This window comes from Varroa jacobsoni, unplaced genomic scaffold, assembly GCF_002532875.2.
Source record: "Varroa jacobsoni isolate VJ856 unplaced genomic scaffold, vjacob_1.0 scaffold_1222, whole genome shotgun sequence".
Lineage (NCBI taxonomy): Eukaryota > Metazoa > Arthropoda > Arachnida > Mesostigmata > Varroidae > Varroa > Varroa jacobsoni.
The window spans coordinates 66,169-88,459 of record NW_019214124.1 but is presented as its reverse complement, the minus strand read 5'-3'; the positions used below and the strand labels follow the sequence as shown (position 1 = coordinate 88,459).

Genomic DNA, 22,291 nt, shown 5'->3' with positions numbered 1-22,291 from the left:
CCTTTCTTCTTGTTTTTTTCAACCGAATGTGACAACTTAGCTGCAAATCAGATCACCGCAGATCTCGGGTTGCCTATCTCCATCGAATAGCTATCCGTTTCGTCTAGGAAGATCCCTTCCACTTCTTTCACGCTGCCAATTACTATCGTCATCGCGTCTGGTTCCACCTTATTCCATCCTCTTGCCCTTTCAAGGGCCACCCTATCATACAGACCAATGCACTCCGCGAACGCTATGGAGCAGGCAGTAGTTCCGGCGTCTGCATCTCACCTTCTGCGTTATCTTCGTTCAGCCACGCAGCTTTCCTCCCTCCATTGGCTCAAAGCAGACTGATGGTTAAGAGGAATGGCAGAACGGCCATTGGCCGTTGCCAGCGGCTTCGTTGGCGGGAACGGGAAAAAAGAGGAGCCCTACTACGCAAGTGAACAAACAGGCAATTCTGATAGAGCTAACAGAAGGAAAAGAAAGCTTAGGACGGAGAGGAAGGAACCAGCCCTCCGGCCCATTTCGGATGCGCCTAATGATAACAACATCAAGATAACAGTCATGGCAATGGACGTAGGAGAGGCGAAAAAAAAAGCTAATTGTTGTCCGTGTTCGTTTACGTGTCTTGGTCTGGGTGTTCCTCTCTTTCGCTCGTCTTGGATTCCTGGTGATTTGTCCCTCCGCTGCTCGCCATGTTGGTTCGTTGGTTTGATGGAATAGCTAAGCCTGTACCTTTATGGTACCGTTTCTGCCGCGTGGTGATTTATCCCCGTCGGTGATGCTCCGCCTGCCAAGAGTTAGCCGTTGACACGCCGCTCCTATTGACAGAAACGCGATCAGGGGTTCTACAGCAGCCGAGCTGTTCCGTCAACAACGCAACGCTTGTTAAGAGCTTGACTCATCATGGACGGCTTTACCAATGATAGCTATGGCATCGTCTAATAGCCAGTAACAGCTACTATTGCTACCTAATGCAGTCAGAGTGTCAGCAGAAGCTTTAGCCTCTTCGCAAGCGCCGATCGATCAACCTAATAGAAGAGTTTTATCAAAATCCTTCACTAACTTTGAAGCATCAAATATGGTTGAACGAAAAAAAAAAGACGTCCGAAACTTATTAAGAAATACATTAAAGAAAACTACTTAGATGCTTCGAGCAAAAACATGTGCTCCAAGGTACAAACATTTGTTATTAAGAAAGAAACGTGACTATGTAACATAATACATACATCTACTATGGGGCGGGTATGCAAGTGATGTATGTCCTTCTGTTATATTAAACAGTTATACAAACCGTGCAATTCTTAAAAAACCCTTTTCAATAGTAACGTCGGTACTAACTAACACGTATAAACACCTGTAATATAATTTGTCAAAGTATCCAGCATAGATACTTGACGTATCTATGCTGGATACTTTGACTGGACTTATGCTGGATAATTGGCTGTGACCGCCAATCGCCTTAATCAGCATGCTAGATTTTTGTACGACCAAGCACGAGTACCCTTTATTTGGTCTTATATATTTTAGTTTGTCACTGGACTTTAAAATAATTCTACATCCGAAACCATATTATGCCCCTTTAAGAGTAATAAAATAATATGTCCTTGAGCTATCGTCAGATTGCGGCAGCGTCATGCAAGCGCGTATATGAATATGCTTATGTGAAAACAGGCCAGAACTTAAACGTATTTCAATCACTTTTGGTGTCTATACCTATTGTTTCTGAATCGTATCAACTCTATTTTAATGTATTTACTCTATTTTGTTATAATAGACCGCAGCTTTTCTTAGACTTTATTCAAAAGATATTGTAGTTACTCTCCAGCTGCATCGTACCCCGAAATAATTTTGAAACCTCGTTTATCTTTATGGCTGACAACGATTGTGGAACAAAGCTGTCACATACAGATAGCTTCCCGCCAGTTACTATCAGAAGGGGGCAAGACAACGCGCCTAAGCACAACGAAGGCGGTATAGGGATTTCTATGTCAGAATCGGAGAGCAATTACAAATGCGAACAAGTTGCGATCCAACGAAGTCCCTATGTCAAATGCACCTTAAGCTTCGAACGCGCTCGTTTCTTCCTGCTGTCTTGCTCGTAAATGTTCGGGATAGATCTTCCTAGATGAGAGCTAAAGATGTTCTTTCTTTCCTCCCTGCACTATATACTAACTCTCAGCGGGACTCTATCTAGGATTTGGTTTATAAAATATCCCCGATGTTGCCGTGCGTTCGCATAAGCCACATCGAGGAACGATGAGGTACATCTTCGGTTTTTGGGGATTGAAGACTGTACAAGAACCAATAACGATCATGACACATCGTTCAAAGCGTCGAGCTATCGCTGTATGGCGTCTACGGCATTCTAAAAGCTGCGCCTTTGCATTCGGTGCGCAGATTACTCGACCGCTACTCCTGCTGCCAGATAAATCCCGATGTTCCAGGATGCATCCGTGTGACCCTGCTCAAGCCTCACCCCACCAAATTGGAGGCCATTAGTGAGAAGTCGGAGGCGTCCTATTATAGCACACGAAGTCCCCATGGTTAGGACAGCTTCTATAATCTATCCAGACAACCAGCAACAAGAACATCCTACTCGTTAGCCAACGGAAGAAGCAGCGGTCAATGGACTTTTTGAGCTAGATTTCCTTTTTTCCTGCAGTCAGCAATGAATACATTGTATTGCGTATATATATGACTGTCATAGACAACGCGGATACTGCGGTTGATGTAGATTATAGTCGCCAGACACCCTAAGCATGTTCACTTGAACCGTACCCTAGCTGTTACAAAATAGTGGTCTCGCGTGTAGTGCATGGCTGAACAAGTATCTGTTGTATCGACGACTTAAGCCCAGAGCTTGTAACCATCCGCTAGGATCTCATAGTCTCTGGGGAAACGACATGCTAACTGGCTGGAAATTACTGCTATGGCGCTTAGAAAGGACCGTTCTTGTGTACCTGCTTGTACACCTGTTATGTCGAGGTGTCCAACAAAGGGAACTACCGCTCTGCTGTCGGGCCACCTTTTCCACCTCCGCTGCTTCTCTCTTGAGCTTGTGTATGTACATTTGCACAGCGCCTCAATCCATCTTGGTCAATTCCGTCAAGTCAACGTTATCCTGCCTCTCTTAGCTGGCCGCCGTTGTCGCCGTTCCTGTGTGCGCGAATCAGAAGCTGTAGTGGTAGCAATAAAGGCAGATGGGAACATCGGGCCGTAGACCGCAGACATGGGTTTGTTGACCAAGGCTAACTAGCCATTAGCATTACGAAATAGATGAGTGACTATGAGCTGGTGCTTCCTATTGCCGAGTCGATTTTCCCCAAATATACGAGCACCTACCACATTAATCCTGCCTCTAACGTCATCCTGTTGCGTCTATCGACCGGCTATTCTTTGATGTGCCTTATCTTCTGGCACTGAGAAAATTGATATGGTTAAAAATTACTCTTGACTCCTTTTGCTTGCTTTTAATTAATAGTTTCACCGTTTTACTAATGTCCACTAAACGGATATAAGAAGTAATCTGCTGTTGAAAGTTGCTCTTATTTTTTTATAACACAGAATTGGATAATGCTCTATTAATCTCACAGCTTTCTATGAGGTCCAGGTGTTCCATATTTTGGTTGTGTATTGTTTATTATTAGAAATCCTGAGTTGCCTACCTGGTAATTTCGCACTTATGAGGTCCACGAAATGTTACATGAAGTTACGAAAAACGACTTTTTCTTAGATCTGTTCTTGAAATTTAACGGTCATAAAAATCATCTATGACAGCGTATCGTGTTTCGATTATCTTCCCAAATATAATTTTAGCTGATTCGATTAGCTACTCCAATTCGTAAATTGGAATTAAAATAATTATTGCTATATTTCTAAGTGCTTAGAAGAAAGAGCCATATAATAGTTGGGATTATTGTTGACAAAACAAAAATGGCGAAAAGATAAAACGCTTCCCGTAGGTTTCTTTATTACCACGCACTTTAATATTTAGTGTGCAATGGCGATTTAACTAAAAAAAAAAATCCGTTAAAGAACACCTAAAGATTTTAGCTGCTTGTAACCCTTTAGGTGTTCAGACACACTACCCTAAACCTTTTTTAAAAGCCTTTAAAGCCACTGTACGGCGCGCCAAGATCTTAACCAAGTAATTATATGCCTGCAGCAATGGGGCCGCTAAAACGTCAAACAACATCTAATTAATAAGATAACAGTAACATAGATAGTAAAGAAATGGCGGTACCTGAAAACCTTCGACTGTCGATGTCTACAATTGACACGATGCGAGTTTAAACATCAGCTGTTTATTCTTCGTTTAGAAGGAAAGTCTGGCCAGTGGTGACAAGTTAAGCTGCATGTAAGCATTAAATAAAGTCGGTGTCGTAGAACAACTGAGCTACTCAAGAGGCACATTTCCATAGACCAACCAAAGGTCAGGGGTCTGACCTCCTACTGGGACTAGAAATGATTGTTGGGAAAAATATTTCCCATCACGCGAGCTGCCAACTCTCGACAATGTTTACCGATCCTATTTGGGTTGAAGTATAACCTTGATCGTTGCGGAAACACTAGACGAACACAGATTTTATGGTCTAGAGTTCACCCACGTTCTTAAAAAAAAACTCGTATCGATAGCATAAAAAATAACGAGATTTTTATATTGTTATACCCATAAATGATAATAGTACTTGATACGACCAAGTTAATCATTATCTTTGCGCCAATCTTGGGCTTAGTCGATAAACATTTTTAGTTTAAGTGGTTTAGCCGGACTAGACGATTTTTATTGGCCGGACGTGGCGATAATACTATAATAATATTAATAATAACTATAATGCACTGTTCGTAATTTGTTGCCGCCTTTCACAAAATCAGCAGACAGTATGCAGTGCGGCAGTAAATGTACGACAAACGTAAATTCCACTCAGGGTCGCGTCCATTCCATAGACGTCCAAAAAGCATCTTTACAGGGAAGACTTTGTATGTTGCATGTCAATATTTTCTATGTCTGCTCAGGGTATTTGGTTGTATATGAACTTAACCTGCTTGCAGCCACCCTATGCCCAGCAGCGTACACGCGTCTATATCACCGACACTACTTTACCGAGTTTTTTTTCCCATCCTCCTCGTGCCTCTGGATCATTGACAGAACCCACGAGGTCTAACAACAATAAGGTGGGAGTTGGTTACCCCATTGGCTCCATATCTGCAATCTATCTATTTTGTGTGTACATATATGCAAAGAAGAAAAGCAGAAAGGAGTAGCGGAGGTGAAGGATTGTTCACGGAGATTGTAGAACGGGAAGCGGGTAGGCAGCATGGCAAAGCAAAGCAAAGCAAAGCTTTTAGATGCGCTTATTCCTTTGGCGATTCTGTCGCGGAGCTGTCTACGATCCAACAAACTTAGAAGCACGGCCAAACTTAGGCTCGGGCTGAGCCTTAGACGAAGCTGTACACAAAAGCAAATGCAGGCAACAAATTCGGTTTGTTTCCACACGATTTGCGCTCAATGTGCATTCAGCTAGCATACAATTCACCGTTCCGCCGCTGCTACTTCAACGTCAATATGCCCTGCCTTCCTATCCTAGCGCTGTTGTTGCGACTGTTATTATTGTTACATATTGTCGTTGCGCGTCGTCTGCCTTATCTTCATTGTCCCTCTTTCTTTCGCATTCTTTTATGTTCCATAAATGTGCGCAGCCTCTATTATATATATATATATATATATATATATATATAAGCCCTTAGTTGGTTCTTACGGTCATGCAAAGATAGAAGAGTTTCGTTCGTGGGTCCTTCTTTCCAGTATCCGTTCAGCCCTTCAAAGCTAAATTTCGCGACCGCTTAATCCTGGGTTGGCCCTGTTGAAACCCATTCGATGCGCTCCAAGTCTGGTCGACACCATATGCACTGACATGCTATCATTGCCCTAGATAAAAATAATTCCCAAAAACCGGGCGAACCTCTTATATATCTTGAGGTTATGTATATGTTAAAGCAGGCTGCTGACGAGCATCAATCCTGGAAGAAGTGGAAAGGTAATATTTCGCGTTTCGAATCAGTTGGAATGTTCCAACCAGCTTCAGAGTAAGCTTGTTTAACAGTAAAGCGAGCCGTTGTCGGTAGGTGTCTACAGGGTGTTCCAATTTCGTACATCAGCTGATCCGCTATTTTTGTTACTAAAAAAGCTAATTCTTTTTAAAGCAAAACTAGAAACTCAATATGGAAGAAAACCCGTACGTCGTTTGACCAAAAATCAATATTTTTGCCCTGAAAGAAACGCCAACGGCATGCTAAATCTCTTGGGTTTATTTAAATCAACATACTATCAAATGCGTATGCGTTTGCACAAAAAGCAGAAGTAGCTTCCAGTACCGTTCAGAAAAGAGTAGTGAAAAAAAACAATACAGACCTTATCGCAGTTATTATCGATAAGAAAATCAACCGCAGAAATGGTTGTACCTTGCTCACGATACAAAAGAAAGACCCATTGCGAATTTCCAGGCCAGTGATAAGGTTTTTAGTGTGATGTTCAGTAAATGAGAGACGTCATGTATTATTACACTTCTTCCAAAAAAGCAGACGCATTATTAAAAAAAAAAAAGTTTATTTGCTACAAACTGTCGTGCGACTCTATACAGCCAATGTATCTAGAGAATACTTTTACGTTATTTAAAAATATTCGTTTGCCATTGTACAACGCGAATTCGTACTACTATTATATGAAGTCTAATCAAGCGAGAGTTCCGATAGGTACATATCCAGAGCTTCGTTGTAGTTGTATTTCTTGAAGTACAAGGTTATCATTTTAGCCTAGGTCGCTGTCTAGAGAATAGGTAAAGCAAGGCCAAGAATTTTCGACCTGAAAACGTTGCCAACGCCCACTCGTGTCTTTATCGAGAAAACGTTAGTACGTTTGCAGAATGGAAAATTTGCAACACGTTTGGATGCGGTATCTAGTCCCTAATCCGCGGAAGAATAGCGCAATTTCACTGTCTTCTATAGAAAGAAGGTAGCAGAGAAATTTCCTCGATTACGGAAGACCTGTCGGTTCATTTGTAACGCGGCATCTCAATGCTGCAATGACTGAAAAGAAAAAAGAGAAGCCGACATAACGAAACGGGCTAGTTGAAAATAAGTCGTACAACCTGGTACTACCGCTAGCTAGTTTATGTTACTCTATTCAGATGAACAATTGGAGTTGACACAAATATTGAAGCAAAGTTTCTTGACACCCCACCGCTGCCAGCAACACTCTGTTTCTCTCGTGTTAATGCTTTCTGCCCATGGGTGCTTTCGTGTACGCGAAAGAAGCTGCCGGAGATAAACTGACGTCGCCCAGCCGTCTCAAGGCAACGGGAAGGCCTGACAAAGAAGAAGGAACAAGAAACGAGTTTTGCCGCCATACATGACGTAGGCACAGCAGCTTCTAAGTCCACGCAGGTCCGTTGTGTACCTCGGCAACTGGCATACCAGGACGCATTGTGTTGCACAGGCTAGTGTCTCCGCACCAGGTCTAGCCAAGTACATCCTACATCCAAGCATGGCATAGCGCCGTTAGCCTCCACAATCTGTCTCACTCGTGCGAGACTTAGAGTGTTCCCCTGCAAGCTCAGCCCGAGGCAATGCAGAGCGTTCTGCAGCAGCGTCTATAAAGTTTCACAAGCCAAGGGGATGAAAGGGGTCAAGCTAGGTTGGGGTTTCACCGTCACTATCTTTGGCTGAAGGCGTATGTGTGTGTGGGCGCTATTTTCTCCGTCTCACTCTCACCCATCTTCTAGCGATCTCTTCGCTAGGTTTTCACTATCTCTTATAAGGAGAAGCGACGGCCACTTTCATAGGGATGGTAGTCTATACATTCACGTTTGTGAGCGACTGTCTTCCCTAAGAGGTGCATGTATATCCTCTATGTCAGTAGTGTGCTGTAGCCTCAGGCATCAGTCACTCCTTCGTTGCGTCGAGTCGACGCAGCGTTTTCGGAGTAAAGCACGCCCGTGCGCCTCCGCCATCCTTCGCTCCTGCATGGACAGGTTTTTCCCTCTTGTTCATTTTGTTTCGCTACAAACGACGGAGAGAGCAAGGTACTTCACGTGGCTACCAACTCGGAAGGGTTTGTCCCGTGTGCGATTGATTAAAATGAAGGTGATCTTCTGATCCCTGTATCAGTGGTATTACTAATCCGTCAGACAGAGGCCAGTAGCTTTCTGGTCTTTCAGATGCTTTCTTCAGGAGACCTAATCTCACATGATTCTGCCCGTTAAAACCAGTTTGACGAGTTAATTAATAGGTTTTGAAATTCACCAATACTATTCCAATCATTATTCAAGTGGATAGATGTTACTAAATCCAATAAACACCTATTATTCAACTTGTGCCTGTGATATCTCTAGGAAACAAAATGCTCCTGTTTTCTAGAGTTATGAGCTTTTACTGGACGAAATTTCAAAAACACCCACTGTCTTACATATAGAACAAAAGACCTGCACCCGGTCATTGAACTGGGTACCAAGAGGTCTATCTCCTCGAATAATCTTAATATATTTTGCGCATTTGAGAACATAAAATAACCTTCACCGACTCCAGTCGATACCTTGTAATGGCAGTCATTTTAATAACGCCCTTGTTATCGTTGACACAAAACGGCATTAAATAAAAAAACAAAAAGTTCAAACGCGGCACAGGCAAGGTACGGTTTTCATCATCTATCGTAGCTACATAGAGATGTTGCATTTTAGGGAAGCGGCAACGTAACAAATCATTTACTCATATACTACTTGTTCACAGTGAAAGATTGATCACGTAGATTTCGCAGTGAAAAATTGCTTCATTAACAATTACACTCATACAATCTTGTGATATCTTTTGCCCTGGTCAACTATTGAGCAGTAAACGCTTTATTATGACAATTATACCTAAATTCCACTACTATTTTGTGTGCGTCTGATTTTCAGATGACCGCTTCCGCTACGACACAATCGTATTCTCCTCGAACAGTGAGCAGATAGCGCAATGAATGGCGGAAAGCCCGTTTCCTACTTGTTTTGCCATCGTAGTGGATGCCGCTAGGGCAATCGTGCAAAAAGTTCCCAGCAATCTTCTCGTGTTACAGCATTCGGCCTGCGATATCTGCCCAGCTAGTCAGTGTTGTTCGCGAACTAACCATTTTCTTAGTGGAACTCGATACCCGGCTTCGTGTCTCTCATTCAGTCATCGCACAGTCCTCAGTTAAAATCATGAGGCCAGCAAGAGGGTAAGAGCGAACCACTCGAAGGTTGCATGGGCCTCATAAAATCGCCAGGGAACAGTACACTAAAATAAAATAAAATCTAAAAACACTTCCCTTTCTCATGACCACGACCCCAAGTTGTGAGTCCGGTTCAGTTTTATATGTATATTTATAGGTCTGGTTAAAGACATTGTGCACCGCATTAATTATTATATTTATAATAATAATTGTTATTATATTAACCGTACACATACATAAATCAGAAGAGACATCTCAGTCCGTAATCTTTCGCTGAAAAATGCTAAAACTGAAAAAAACCGCCGCTCGAATATCTACCGAAAGTGGTTCATTCTTTAGCAGTATTCAGATAGAATTATTATCTTGGTTATTCAGCTCTTCTATATAGTTATGTTAATTAATATCACTTCAGTTGTTGTTTTAACTAACTAGGCTAGCGTTTGCCTTTAGTAAATGCCCTTCCATACTTCCTTCAATCAATGCAATGTAATCCTTATTCCACAATCTATAATTGTTTTGCTTTATATTATTAGTAAATCCCTATATATAAATACGTGTGCGTGCAAACTAATGTATTGTGTTTTAGTCACTTTAGATAAGCATGTTCTAAAGCCCCATCACTACATTGATCTGAAACTTGCTTTACTTCGGTAAGAATGCCAACAACGACATAATTGGCTCTAGTTACCATGTGCTACGATAGGAACCTGAACCACGCTACCATAGAACTTCGTGTTGGCATCTGTCTATTGCAATCATCGACCCAGACCCACAGAAACGGAAAACATTCCCAAAATATGCCACATTATTGTGTCCACTAATGGCAAAACAGGTACAGACAGAGGCTCAGTTCCGCATATCTGACATCGCAGATACGCGACCTTGCTGACCTTTAAATTAATGGACTTTAGGATGAGCTATCTATATCTGTCTATCAGACTCCCCACTTCGCCCTGGCTTTCTGCACATGATCTGAACGGCCTGTAGAAAAGCTCCGCAAGCCGCACACACCTCACGCGGTGACGACCCCGGATATAAATCCGGACTGCGGCGTGAAACTCACGTTCGCATACCGGTTCGTGGTGAACTGGCCGCTTCTCGGATGAAACAAGTTAGGACCCATTAGTATAGTCATTGGTCTGATTTGAACTCATTTGGCCTACGACCTAGCTCTGCACCAAGCCTTATTGACAATCCAAATTCAGTGACCGGCATCTCGAAGCAAAAGCAGATAGAACTCCCTTAGTAATATTGAGTCGTGCCAAGTTTTCATTGTTAGTCCAAGTATAACTATGTGTTCCAGACTAAAGCTAGCGTTCGTGATTGTGTGTTATAAAACGGCATATTCATTGGCGTTAACGTCGTCTTTCGTGACTAATGAGACAATGAAGATTTCAAGCAATAATTTGCTACAAACTGAAACTGATGGTGTTGATCCCGAGAAGCGATTTAATGGAAAACCATTGACGAGTATATTTTCGTCAGGACATAATCTTCGCAATCTTGACCCTGACTTCCATAAGTCTATAGTAAGTTTTGAGTCACTTGTTATTATCTATGCTTGATGTGATAACTGGTACTCTAGAGAACGCATACTATCGTACTTCGAAAAGTTATGCAGTCGTAGTACCTGAAGAAACCTCACAGCTGTTAAAAGTCAAATAAATATGCATTCAGGAATATGCTTCGCTAACTTAGCTTCGCCAACTTAACTAAATTATAGCAGTAGTTGTTGTTTAGCTTATTTTTCGTAAAATTTTATATTCGGAAATATGTTAGTTTTATGTTAAAAGGTTCAACTTTTTTCCAGTATCTGTTATTTGTTATTGAACTGGTTTGAAATTGAGCGCTCAAACTGATCAAATTGTTTGAATAGAAAATTTAATGAAACAAATAAAAAAAAAAAAGGATGAATCAGTTTATAGTGCCTGTGAGGGTAGTAAGTTCGAGCTACGGTACCATATGTGCCAATAGGGACGTTCATTATAATATCTCTATTGTTTGCACTTATAATATACGACATCGAAAGGGTATTGCTTTTATAATAAATTACAAGGTAAGCGTACAATTCCAATTTTTCTGCATTTACAGATTAATTATCGCTGGTAATTATCAACACACGTTTTTGGCATTATCTTATCACTTATACCATATACGTGGTATAGGTGATAAAAAAAACCAGTTAATTGCGTATTAAGTAAGAAATATATAACTACTTGGTAATTGCAACATCACATATCCGTTAAACAAGTTTGCGCTATTTGACAATTTTTCAATGGATAAGGAATAGGCAAAAGAAAACCTAAGCTTGATAATATTCATATGATATGTATAACTGTTTATGATAAAGTTATGGATATTTTCTGGATGCTCGGCTAAAAGACATTTTCAAAGAACCCTCGTGGCCAGCAAATATGCTCTGCCTAATAAGGAGGGTTGTTATCACAGTAATACGCTATCTTATTTACCTCTTTCTCATAATTGCTCTATGTTTAATGTCAATACAGCCGAAATTGTCACATTTCAGCTCACTTCCTGTAATGGAAGCTCTTATAATGTCTATGCATACGTACTGTTTTAAAATATATGTGTTTAAGTTTTGTAAAAATTGGCGCCAAGGTCGGATGAGCTTTCCTTTTCAAAATAACTTGCTTTGCTGCCTATTCTGTAGGAGTACCTTGTTACGTCAAAAGGCTATCCCTTTGAAAAACACTATGTCACCACCGAAGATGGATACATCATTACAATGCATCGCATTCCTCACGGGAGGCTTACCGAACAGAAGAAAGGGTCGCTTCCTCCAAAACCCAACCGAAGAGTTGCATTATTGGGCGCGCCGCTGTTAACTGAAAGTACTATCTGGGTCATGGACTTCCCCAACAACTCCTTCGGTATATAATATAGCTTACGGACCTTACGGACCAGTATCTCTCAATTCAACACTACTTATCCTTGACATATTCACATATAATTTATTGCCTATTAATTAATGCTATGCAGCGTTTTACTGATACCCACCTAAAGCTTACTAAGTATGACACAATGTTTTAGAATAAGGAATTCATTTAAAACAAATATCTATAAATATAAAAATATATTTAAAAGAGTAGGATGTTGTTCATAGGAAGCCTTTGAAACCAAACGGAGACCGTTTCATTTGGCCTGCTAGGCAATTCTTCACAATGGATTGCGTTAACTCTCGTAGTCTGAAACAATAGCGTAATGAACTGTATTATATCTATGTGAGATATTATTCGCCAGTGTTGACACTGTCGTAACACTTTCAGGCTTCATCTTGGCGGATCGTGGTTACGATGTTTGGCTGACAAACGTAAGGGGATCTTCTTTTGGAAAACATCACACGAACCTCAGTGTTTACGATATCAAATTTTGGCAATATACTTTCATTGACATAGGAGCCAAGGCAAGTACACTCGATAATCTGAAATACTTCTAATACTAAAAGCATGCTTAGATATCATTTTTTTTCGTAAATTAATTAATTCACAGTGTTTTAGTGATCTAGGCACACGCTCGCACAAAATCTCATAGTAAATATTAGGTAGTGATGAAAAAAAAAAATGGAAAACATTACATAGAACGACAATTAGTCCAACCAAAAATTTATATACATAAATAAGAAATAATAATATAAAAAATTAAATAAAATTTATATATATATGGTGAACTACTTCAGTTATAGGAATATAAGTGGACCCTAAATAGGTAGGATATTGTCAAAACTTTATACAGAAATAGCAGTAATTGAACATCATAAGTATACCTGGTTGACACCGTTTCCGGTGGTTCCTGTAAATAAAGGCTTTCAATGCAATTGTTCGAAAGATGTCTATTGTATTGTAGAAGAGCGACCAGCTAAATTGAAGTTCGGCACCCTCGATATGCTTTATGTTACACAAAAATGACCCCTGTACCGTAAGCGCTCCTATGTTCCTGTATGAATGGAGGACTTCATATGGGTGTACGCTGAGGACGGACGAGTGGTCGAGGCAACAGAGGTCTGCAATTAGGCTATAGCTTTTTGCACTGCCTGTTATGCGAAAACGATACTATACTTTCTATTAATGTTATTTAGTATAACATTGTCAGGAAAAATATCATTCTATTACAGGATTTATCTGCGCAAATTGATTATGCCCTAAAAGTCACTGGACGTGAACAGGTGTACTACGCTGGTAAGAAAACTTAAACTTCACAATTTTCCTCTATTTGCAGCTGTAGTTGCGGGCATTAAAGCCGATTTTCTAGCTTGATACCGTACAAACATATCTGTTGGGGCCAGTGGCTTTGGGGCTTAGCTGTCCCAACAAGCAGGACTTAATTTTCGGAAAAATTCATGATAACAGCTTGTTAGAAAACAGTTGATTAGAAGCACAAGCTAACATTAACTCTTAAGATCTACTAGATTATTATTAAGTTATTATTATAACTCACATAATATTGGTATTTATATTATTTTTAGCACTGTCGAGGCAACATTCGTTTGCATCGTTACCAAAAAATTGTTACCAAAGAAAAAATAATGCACCAAGCGTATCATGCACCCATATATTCTGGAAGACCATAAATATATATATATATATATATATATGATATTTGTTATTTCAGGCATGTCACAAGGCGGCGCTTCGTTGTATGCTCTGCTCGCTAAAAGACCTGAATATAACAGAAAGCTTCGCGCAATGGCCGGGCTTGGAACGTTCAGACGCTCGTGTCACATAAACATTTGGTGGCTAAATTCTGCCTCAACGCTGGAAAACTATTTGGGGGTACGTACGTAAACGAATTCTATTCTAGATAAATATAGAGAATATTCGAAAGGACACCATATAATATAGTCGCACGAGTAAGCGCATAAGATCCAGTGACTACTCATCAATGAAAATGAAAAATTTCCAGCGCAGCGTAATACAAAGGCAGATTTTTTTATCGAGCCGTGTTCGATCTCCGAAACGACACTAACTGGCTGAAGCAAAACCAGTAGCTTTATTCGTATAGCATATATATAGCCCGTTTTGGGCGTACGTATAACATTGCAATTCGAAAATTTCACTTATTACACGTTCTAACAGTTATTTGCCTGCCTGCTTGGAAAAGGGGGCCATACATGGATGATCAAAGGCTTTTGGCTGGCGGTAGAAACCACGATAAAGATAAGAATACACTGATTTATCTGGAATAATTCGAAAGGTGACCTCCAAACGTTGCGTTCTTCCTGGGGTATTACTCGTGATTTCTTGGAAATTCGAAATGGAAAAATTCGAAACCAAGCATATCAGAGTTCTTCAATTTGAACGACCTCATTTGTTAATGTTTAATCAAAGTTAATTAGTATGTTGCTAGATAAATATGATATAACATAACCATGATAGTAGAATGATTTGACTTATCTACGCGGCAAATCAAAGGAGCGATAGCCTAAAAGATGTAGGCATTGTTCCGTAAACATTTCATGATTGCTATCTGTTCGATAATGCGGAATTTACGTGTCAGCTCATTTTTGGACAGATTCGTATGTCACTGGTATCGGCAGAATGAACCCTCGTATCGCCGGCATCGGCAAGCCTTTTTCAGGTCGTGGTAGCCACAAGTCAGACAGATGACAACTATGAGACTCGTGGACCCCGTGGCTAGCTACAACCTGCCGGCGTGTCCTGTCGTCGTTTTAGGAAAAATTCGTCACAAACCCCTTTCGGTAGAAGTTTGGGTGCATTTTACTCGTACTCTTAAATATTTGGAACCGTCTGCTGAGCTGTTTAACCAATGGTGGCGCGTCAGCGAGCAGATAGATAAGCCTATTCTTTGCTGAAGTGCGGAATCCAGGGATGTGTTTTAGAAAAGCTGGCTTTACGCGATTGGCCTCGAGGTGTTTCCACCTTGATAATATTCGGCGCGATGTACAGAGTACTTTGACGCCGAAAGGGGTCAGCGCTGTTTTAAATGAATGCTCGTTTTCCGAATGACCGCCTACGGTGTTTCAACATTATTCCTAAGTATGTAAAGGAATTGATATCGTAAACCACCTACCCGCTATGCCAAAGCATGTCCCTTTCAGCAAATGTGCCTCCGCGACAGGCCTTCATTGCTTCCATGTTGTGCAATTTGACTCTTAGACCTGGTTCTTCAACAAGTTTCTCGAGGGTAGCTAATGCTTGCTACAGATGGAGTCAGCTTCATCTATCTGAAAGAAGCTTTACTTGCGAATAGTGCTTTTCAATTTCTCCCGATAAATCACTGATCGTTACGAAGAACAAAAGCGGACGAAGATTGTCACCTTGCGGTTTGCTTGGCAGAATTCAACTGGATGACATTTTCATTTTCAATAATTTCGTTTTCTTGCAGTATTGCCCTCAGCAGCTGCACAACACTGTCAAGCACTGCAGGACAAGCTATACTGTGGAGGGCAGTATTTGTTAAAGCGATGTCAAATGCTGGCTAAAGGCCCACGAAGACCACAAATAGGCATTGACAGCGGCTGGGTAGGGCTTGCCCGAGGTTTTTCAAAGGAATGGCACATGCTGTATATGTGGGGTGTTACAACTAAAAGCGTACCGTTCCTCAGGGATCATACCGACGAGCTCGAAGTACTGCGATAACCGATGAAAGAGCAGTTGGGATAGTAACTTATAACAACAACTCTTCTTTGGGATGCCTTGCCAATCGGATGGTCCTTTGGGATGGCCTTTTTCTTTGGCTGTCGCCGAGGGCTTCTCGCCACTTCATTGGGACGCGGCCAATAGATGTTAAGATAAGGTATCAAGATAACTGTTAGGAGGCAATAATAATATTTGTAAAGGCTACTAGTAATAGCAAAGTAATTAACATAGTTAAACAGAATATTTAATTCATACAAGTAGTAATACCAGTAGTATATTGCATGCATTTACGCAGCGCCTGTCAATAATCGAAGTCATGCCGAAGATATCTATGCTCGATCGGGCCTGTGACATAGCAGACAAGCTGTGCCTATGGTACACAAGGACCTTCCTGTACACCGATATCAAATATCTCAATACGGTAAGTTAACAAAGGAGATCATTCGACACAAGGACCACAACGTTATACAATACAGTGTACACATAAAACCATTATTTCGTTAGAAAGTACCGGTAGAACGGTTCTTCCTAACTTGTGGGTAATGCACTTATGACAGCGTTTGAGTTTCCGGCATATACTTTAATAACGGCCCTTGAATAAAGGTTAAGGAAATGCAATAAAGAAATCTTTACAGTTTTTCCTTTACACATTAAAGAAAAATACACATTTTAACGAACTGTTTGCATGCGCTAAGGGTGTCTTTCCTGATGGTCATGTACACTCAATATGAGCGTTGCGGATACGTTCACCGTAATCATTTGGGACTTAAGTCATTTGTTAGTAATATTTTGAGTATTCCTTAGTTAACCTGCAAACAGAAAGAAACTATGCGTCAATCATTTAGGTTAGTCTCAATTTTAGTAGTAGATCCAATGAATAGGTGATTTCTCCTTGGGGCTTCCAGGTGGGTAGCCCAGCATTGGTCGAGTTGTTGTTAAAAGGCACACTCGGGCGCATTTTGTAGCACAAAACTGGTCTGACGTTCGTTTCTTTCGCGCCCCCATCAAGATATAATATTTTATTGCGCCGATGTGCATAATTGGGCCAATCAACTAGACGCAAAGTCTGCTAAGTCTGCATTCTGATTTTATTCAAATCACTCGAAAATTAGCGCACTACAACTACTGTTAAATCATAGTCGGGCTGTATAAAACGTCTTCCGAGGACACTGCCAGCGTTTTTGTCAAATCGTCAATCAAAACAATGACAGGTTCCACTATTATCTAGGCCAGTAGCAAGAAGAAAGGGAAACGCGTTGTTCTCTTTCAATACTGTCAACTGCTTTATGAGCCAAGCCAAGTGAAATCTTCTTCGTAGCCAGATCGTGTCTTCATAATCAGGACACTTTCTATTTCAGTGTAGCACCTCTGTGCATGCAGCCTCATCATGAAATGTCCTGCCTTAGCACATTCCTTCAAAAAATTAGATAGAATAGCGTACGATTTATTTGCTTTTGCGCTAATTGGATTACAGACACGCTTCCCTGTGTACATGAATCACTTTCCATCTGGTACGTCGAAAATGAATCTTCTCTACTATTCACAGATTATGCAGGAAGACCAGTGTACAACGCATTGGAATGAGGTATGCGCTTTTTCAGCTGCCTTGCCCATTCTGGACATTGTAAAAATGAATTTAGTCTGAACAATTGTAAGCGAAGGGGGCAAAAATGCTTATGCTAGTTTGATGGTATGAAGTAGAAATCTGTACTTTGTTCTTCATAGCTGTACAAAGTTTCGATCGTAACACACCCATTCCTGTCGAAAAATGTCCCACAAACAAAGGCGAAGAATTTCGAAAATCCCCGCGAATCTGATGCTATTTTATATATATATATATATATATATAAATATGATGAGGGCTAATTTACGAAACTGAGTAAGCTATCCTTCAAGCATTCCAATATCACCTGACAACTATATAGACAGCGATATAATTGATCCAACTGATACAGATAAACAACTCCAGCAAATAAGATGTGTGCGCGACTTGACGGCTGGGACAAGATATAAGTTGCTCTAGAGAAGTAACGATATGAATTTGCTAATCCATCCTACAATGTAAACAGGTTCGAGAGTATGACTTTGATCGAGCGACAGTTACCGGTAGATGGACACGCGCTCGTTACAACAGCGTAGTCCATAGGCCACCAACGACGGTGCCTGATACGATTAGCAGTGTTGTTAAACCTCGCGGTCGAGGAAGTGGACGCTTCTTGTGGGGGGTATTTGGCGACGCGAAAAAACTCAACCCCGAGATGTACAATGGCCAAACAGAACCTCCAATCCTGGATCCACAAAATATCCATGTAAGATAACCTAACAGGCATTTTCATTTCTATTCTACTATTTGTATACCTCCAATTTTTTTTTTTATCACTATTATTCGTACTTTTAGTGTTAATTACCGAAGTTGTTTCATTCCTGTATCAACACTCCCACAAATGAAAGTGTTCCTACCTGCAAGCCTATGCAAAGGTTACTCCCAGTTGTGTCATATGTTTTCTATAAAGCTTTTCATTACATAAGATTTTTTCAAGTGCATATCAAGTTCTTACAAATGGCTATAATATATAGCAGCATTATGGATCAGGGCTAGCGAAATGAAAAAAGTAGTATTATATCAACTAAATATAAACTACGCATATCAAGTGGAACTTCACGTAAGTGCAATTTAATCTATCTGGGAATGCAGCTATGTGCCGTACTTATCGATTCATCCGCTTAGCAAAGAAAAGTCTTGGGATTATACGCAAACTTGCCTCGGTAGGTTTCCCGTGAAATGTCGGCGGCGTTCAAACAGTTTTCCGCTTGAGTAAACAATGTTAAAGCATTAGAGAAGGGCAGAGTTATGAGTGGATAGGTAGTTTGATACTTTGTTTCAGAAACTTATAGACACGCGTATCAAATATGATAGACGAATACAAAATTCCCAACTGGCTATGTTATCATGTAGTTACACCGGCTGGTTCGACCCTTTAGTTAGGGTCGCTGCGTGCTAAACCAATTGGAGTAATTATGTATAAATGCGTAAATGGATAGCTTTGCCACGCATAGCATTTAGGCGCTAAATTTAAAATATGTGGCTGGTGGACGTCTTCAGCCGGAGAAGTCCATCCCCAGAATTTCTTGCGACGCTCTAAGTCGTACTGGCCTAGCACCTATCGTAAGCGCTAACGGACGGCAATGCAGTCACCTCATTCAAAAGCTCTTGCTTAGACAAGAATGAGCTGTCCAATGATTGACTAAGCTCCGAAGACTGAGTCGCGATACGCAGTGACTTCACGATAAACGGTTGAAAATATGATGAATTCAGCTGTGACGTTGCTAGCTAGTTCGAGAGCGCGTCTTTAAAAGACGAACTCAGCTTCAAATCAATTGTGCGTATAATTATTGATTAAACACATATAGCAGCATCGAAAATGCGCTGGCTGTTGATTATAACTTAGTAACCCCTTCCGGGCCACTTAACAGCTAACGAGTTAAATTTGATAATGACTATTTTGTATTTACTGGTCAACTGGGATGACCGCGAATGAGTTCGTCGGTAATTGGACGTTTTTTGCTGTTTTCCCGAATAGAACGTCCAAACGTTAAATGCAAATTGAAAAATAGAAGTCGCATCCATACATGGTTCAAGAAGGTATACATTCTGTAGCTTTTCAGAATGAACACCGTTTCTGACTAATACGGCCATTATGCCTACACAACACAACAGGATATGGCTCGGTTTCTTTACGTCCCTGCGTCGTGGTGTGGCGGTTTATGGGAGATGTACTAGCGAGATGTATTATGGGTGAGCGGGTGGGCTTCCTCGTATGGACCACGTTTGCCCGACCTGCCCGACCTAATATGACGCACGGTGACGCACGTAAGAACCTCCATAAATCACATCTAACCTCGAAGAGACTGATGGCGGTGGGGAACGACCGCCGTTACCCCCGCCGCTGCGGTTGATGTAAAGGAAAGTGAGAAAGATAGGGAGAGTGGAATAGCTATTGGAGTACCATTTATTCAGAAATACTTATGCATCATATCGACACAGACTAGTGGGGCCTATATAAACCAGACTATACGAACCTCATATATGCGTGTTTCCTCGAGAAGCACTGCACCCATTGTATAACAGTAGCTTTGTCGTTTCGCTACATAAAACGTAACGACTACAACTGTGTGTAATATTTTTTTATTCGTATGACGCCTTGTTGTTGTCGACTTACCGTAGCTGTCTACGACATCGTATAGTTGCCAAACCGCCCACGGGTCGTGGTTCCGCTTATTACGACCTCTTATGCTGTAACTCGACGTGGCTTTTTGTTTTATCGTGTGCAATTATGGGCAGATACCGCTCTACCTAGTCACGCGGAGTACTCTGATACGTTACCTGTGCAAATATTGTACGCAACCTGCGCTTGAAAAAAATTAGGGGTCGCTTGTTTTAGGAGATATATGTAATTAAGTGAAGAAAGCTCGAATTATATTTAATATATAAAAATATACTTTCTACTGCTGTTCGGTTGACAGAGCCAAGATTACATGTAATTAACTTGTCAAAGACAACAGAATATTTCAATGAGTTATATAAGGAATAGTAGTTATATGTACTGCCCGCACATGTTGCAGACGATAAACTACTTTACTTGTATCTAATTAAACGGCTGAAGGTACCTTGCCTTAATATACCTGTGGCAATCTATATCAGCGACTGACTCACCTAATCAAAGATGCACACAGACGAACATGGAATTGGCCTGCGTTTTCGACTTCTGACAATCGAGCAAGCCTCCCTTGTCGCCCGTGACATTTTCAACAACCAGATCCCGTTTGATGTGATCGTACAGGTAGACACATACGTGAGAGTATAACAAATACGTGTTGTCGCCCTTTTGAGATATTTCTTATAACACACAAGACTTATTTTGTTAGCTGCGTGTTCGATAATAATGTGTAATGTTAATGTTGCATTGTTACATCGAAACAGGTGCCGATCAAACTCTACTGGAGTGAAGGTGATCGATATGCCCCGCCTGCAGAACAGACGCTGCTCAAACGAGAGCTCAGAAGCATCGTAGCCGAGTACCGCATCACCGATCCAGCGTGGGGCCATTATTCATTTAGTAGCTCGCCGTACAATGCATCCGTGTTTATTGACGTAGCAGATTTTTTCGATGACTGTAGTCGTGGGGCAGAGTATTGTACGTTTCGACCATTCTAAAACACTCACGTAACGAATGGCAGCATAAATTAGTTAGAGCACAAGGCCACTCATTAGAAATTTACTGTTTGTAGTTATTTCATTTTTTTTTGGCAGATATCTTCAGACGTTTTTCGCCTCATCACACTAATGTGAAACATTGCCCTCGATGAACCCGTTTCTAGTATGCAACTAAAGCCGTAGTTAAAATTAAATTTAAATCATTTCCTTTAACTAGAATTCATCAGTCCAAGAGACTCCTGCTTCCACTAAGATCAGCGCCTTACTTCAGTCATTACTAATTCAAGCTAGTAGTTACCAGTGCCAGTAGACTATGTTATCCACTAGTATTCTTTATTAAATAACGAAGATGTACTATTCGTTCAGATTTTCTTATATTCTTTCTCAGATAATTGAAAAATTTAATGGGGTACATGTACAGCCTATGCAGCTGCCTTACGCACACATATCTATTCACGGTCATTATCGTTCACAAGTAAAAGACCTATACTACTTGCTCCTATGTAAACATTCGCCAGTTTAGATATCTAATATGCCAGTATGCGTTCATTTTGTACGCGTATTAAAAGAATTAATATTCCTTATATGGGCCTATTCTTTTTATTATTATAATTATAGTTTGTAAAGTCGAAAACGGAATCAGCAGTAAATCCTTCATGGTTGGCGCAAGCCATCTCTGCAGAGTCAGCGCGAAGATACAACGCATGAATCATTGCCCAATAGAAAAAGTTCAACAGTAGCTCCTTTACAGCTCAATAGAATCCCTATCCTTCGGAAACTACAATGGATCCTTGTTATCTTCAATTCTATGTCATAGTACAGAAAGCCCTTAAAGGATTCCTAAAGAAATAAAATACAATTGCGTTTTGATTGAGACTGAGAAATTATATATCTCAAAGGTAAAAGTTGCATATCACATACAGTATCATACTCAGCGATTAAGACCACTCTCTGAGTAATACCAAGAATGGGTATCCTATCGGCTTGAAAAAGAGCTAAACAAGGCGTCTTGTATAATGTCAAGAATGAAGAAGACCGGAGGGTGTAATCTAGACCTTTGAATTCTCTCTTCATAAACTTTGTACCTTAGCAGCATATCCCTCCTGGACTAGGATTTTCTTACGACTAGAGTCCTAGCAACCATCTACGATCACTGCTACCTAATAGACCGACGAGAGTCGTAAACGAAACGTAGTCAAAACAGTCATCGCAAGCGTTTTTTTTTTTTAA

General features: G+C 40.8%; 1 protein-coding gene and 1 long non-coding RNA gene across 3 annotated transcripts; one reads left to right on the top strand and one right to left on the bottom strand.

The window, feature by feature from the left end:
- Positions 1-6,539: 6,539 nt before the first annotated feature.
- Positions 6,540-20,821, bottom strand: LOC111267800 (uncharacterized). Its single transcript, XR_002684837.1, has 2 exons — positions 20,561-20,821; positions 6,540-7,071 (listed from the first exon to the last, which is right to left on the bottom strand). It is a non-coding gene; the product is annotated as an uncharacterized LOC111267800 (long non-coding RNA).
- LOC111267799 (lipase member J) lies at positions 10,308-21,645 on the top strand. 2 transcript variants are annotated; one of them, XM_022846293.2, is made up of 9 exons: positions 10,308-10,758; positions 11,901-12,120; positions 12,517-12,653; positions 13,362-13,425; positions 13,859-14,019; positions 16,142-16,267; positions 17,393-17,431; positions 17,916-18,155; positions 20,828-21,645. In XM_022846293.2, the coding sequence occupies exons 1-9, from the start codon at positions 10,522-10,524 to the stop codon at positions 21,059-21,061; spliced, it is 1,458 nt and encodes a 485-aa protein (XP_022702028.1). In that variant the 5' UTR covers positions 10,308-10,521; the 3' UTR covers positions 21,062-21,645. The 2 variants fall into 2 exon arrangements, with proteins under 2 accessions (XP_022702028.1, XP_022702027.1); XM_022846292.2 differs by having other exon boundaries at positions 17,321-17,431.
- Positions 21,646-22,291: the final 646 nt, after the last annotated feature.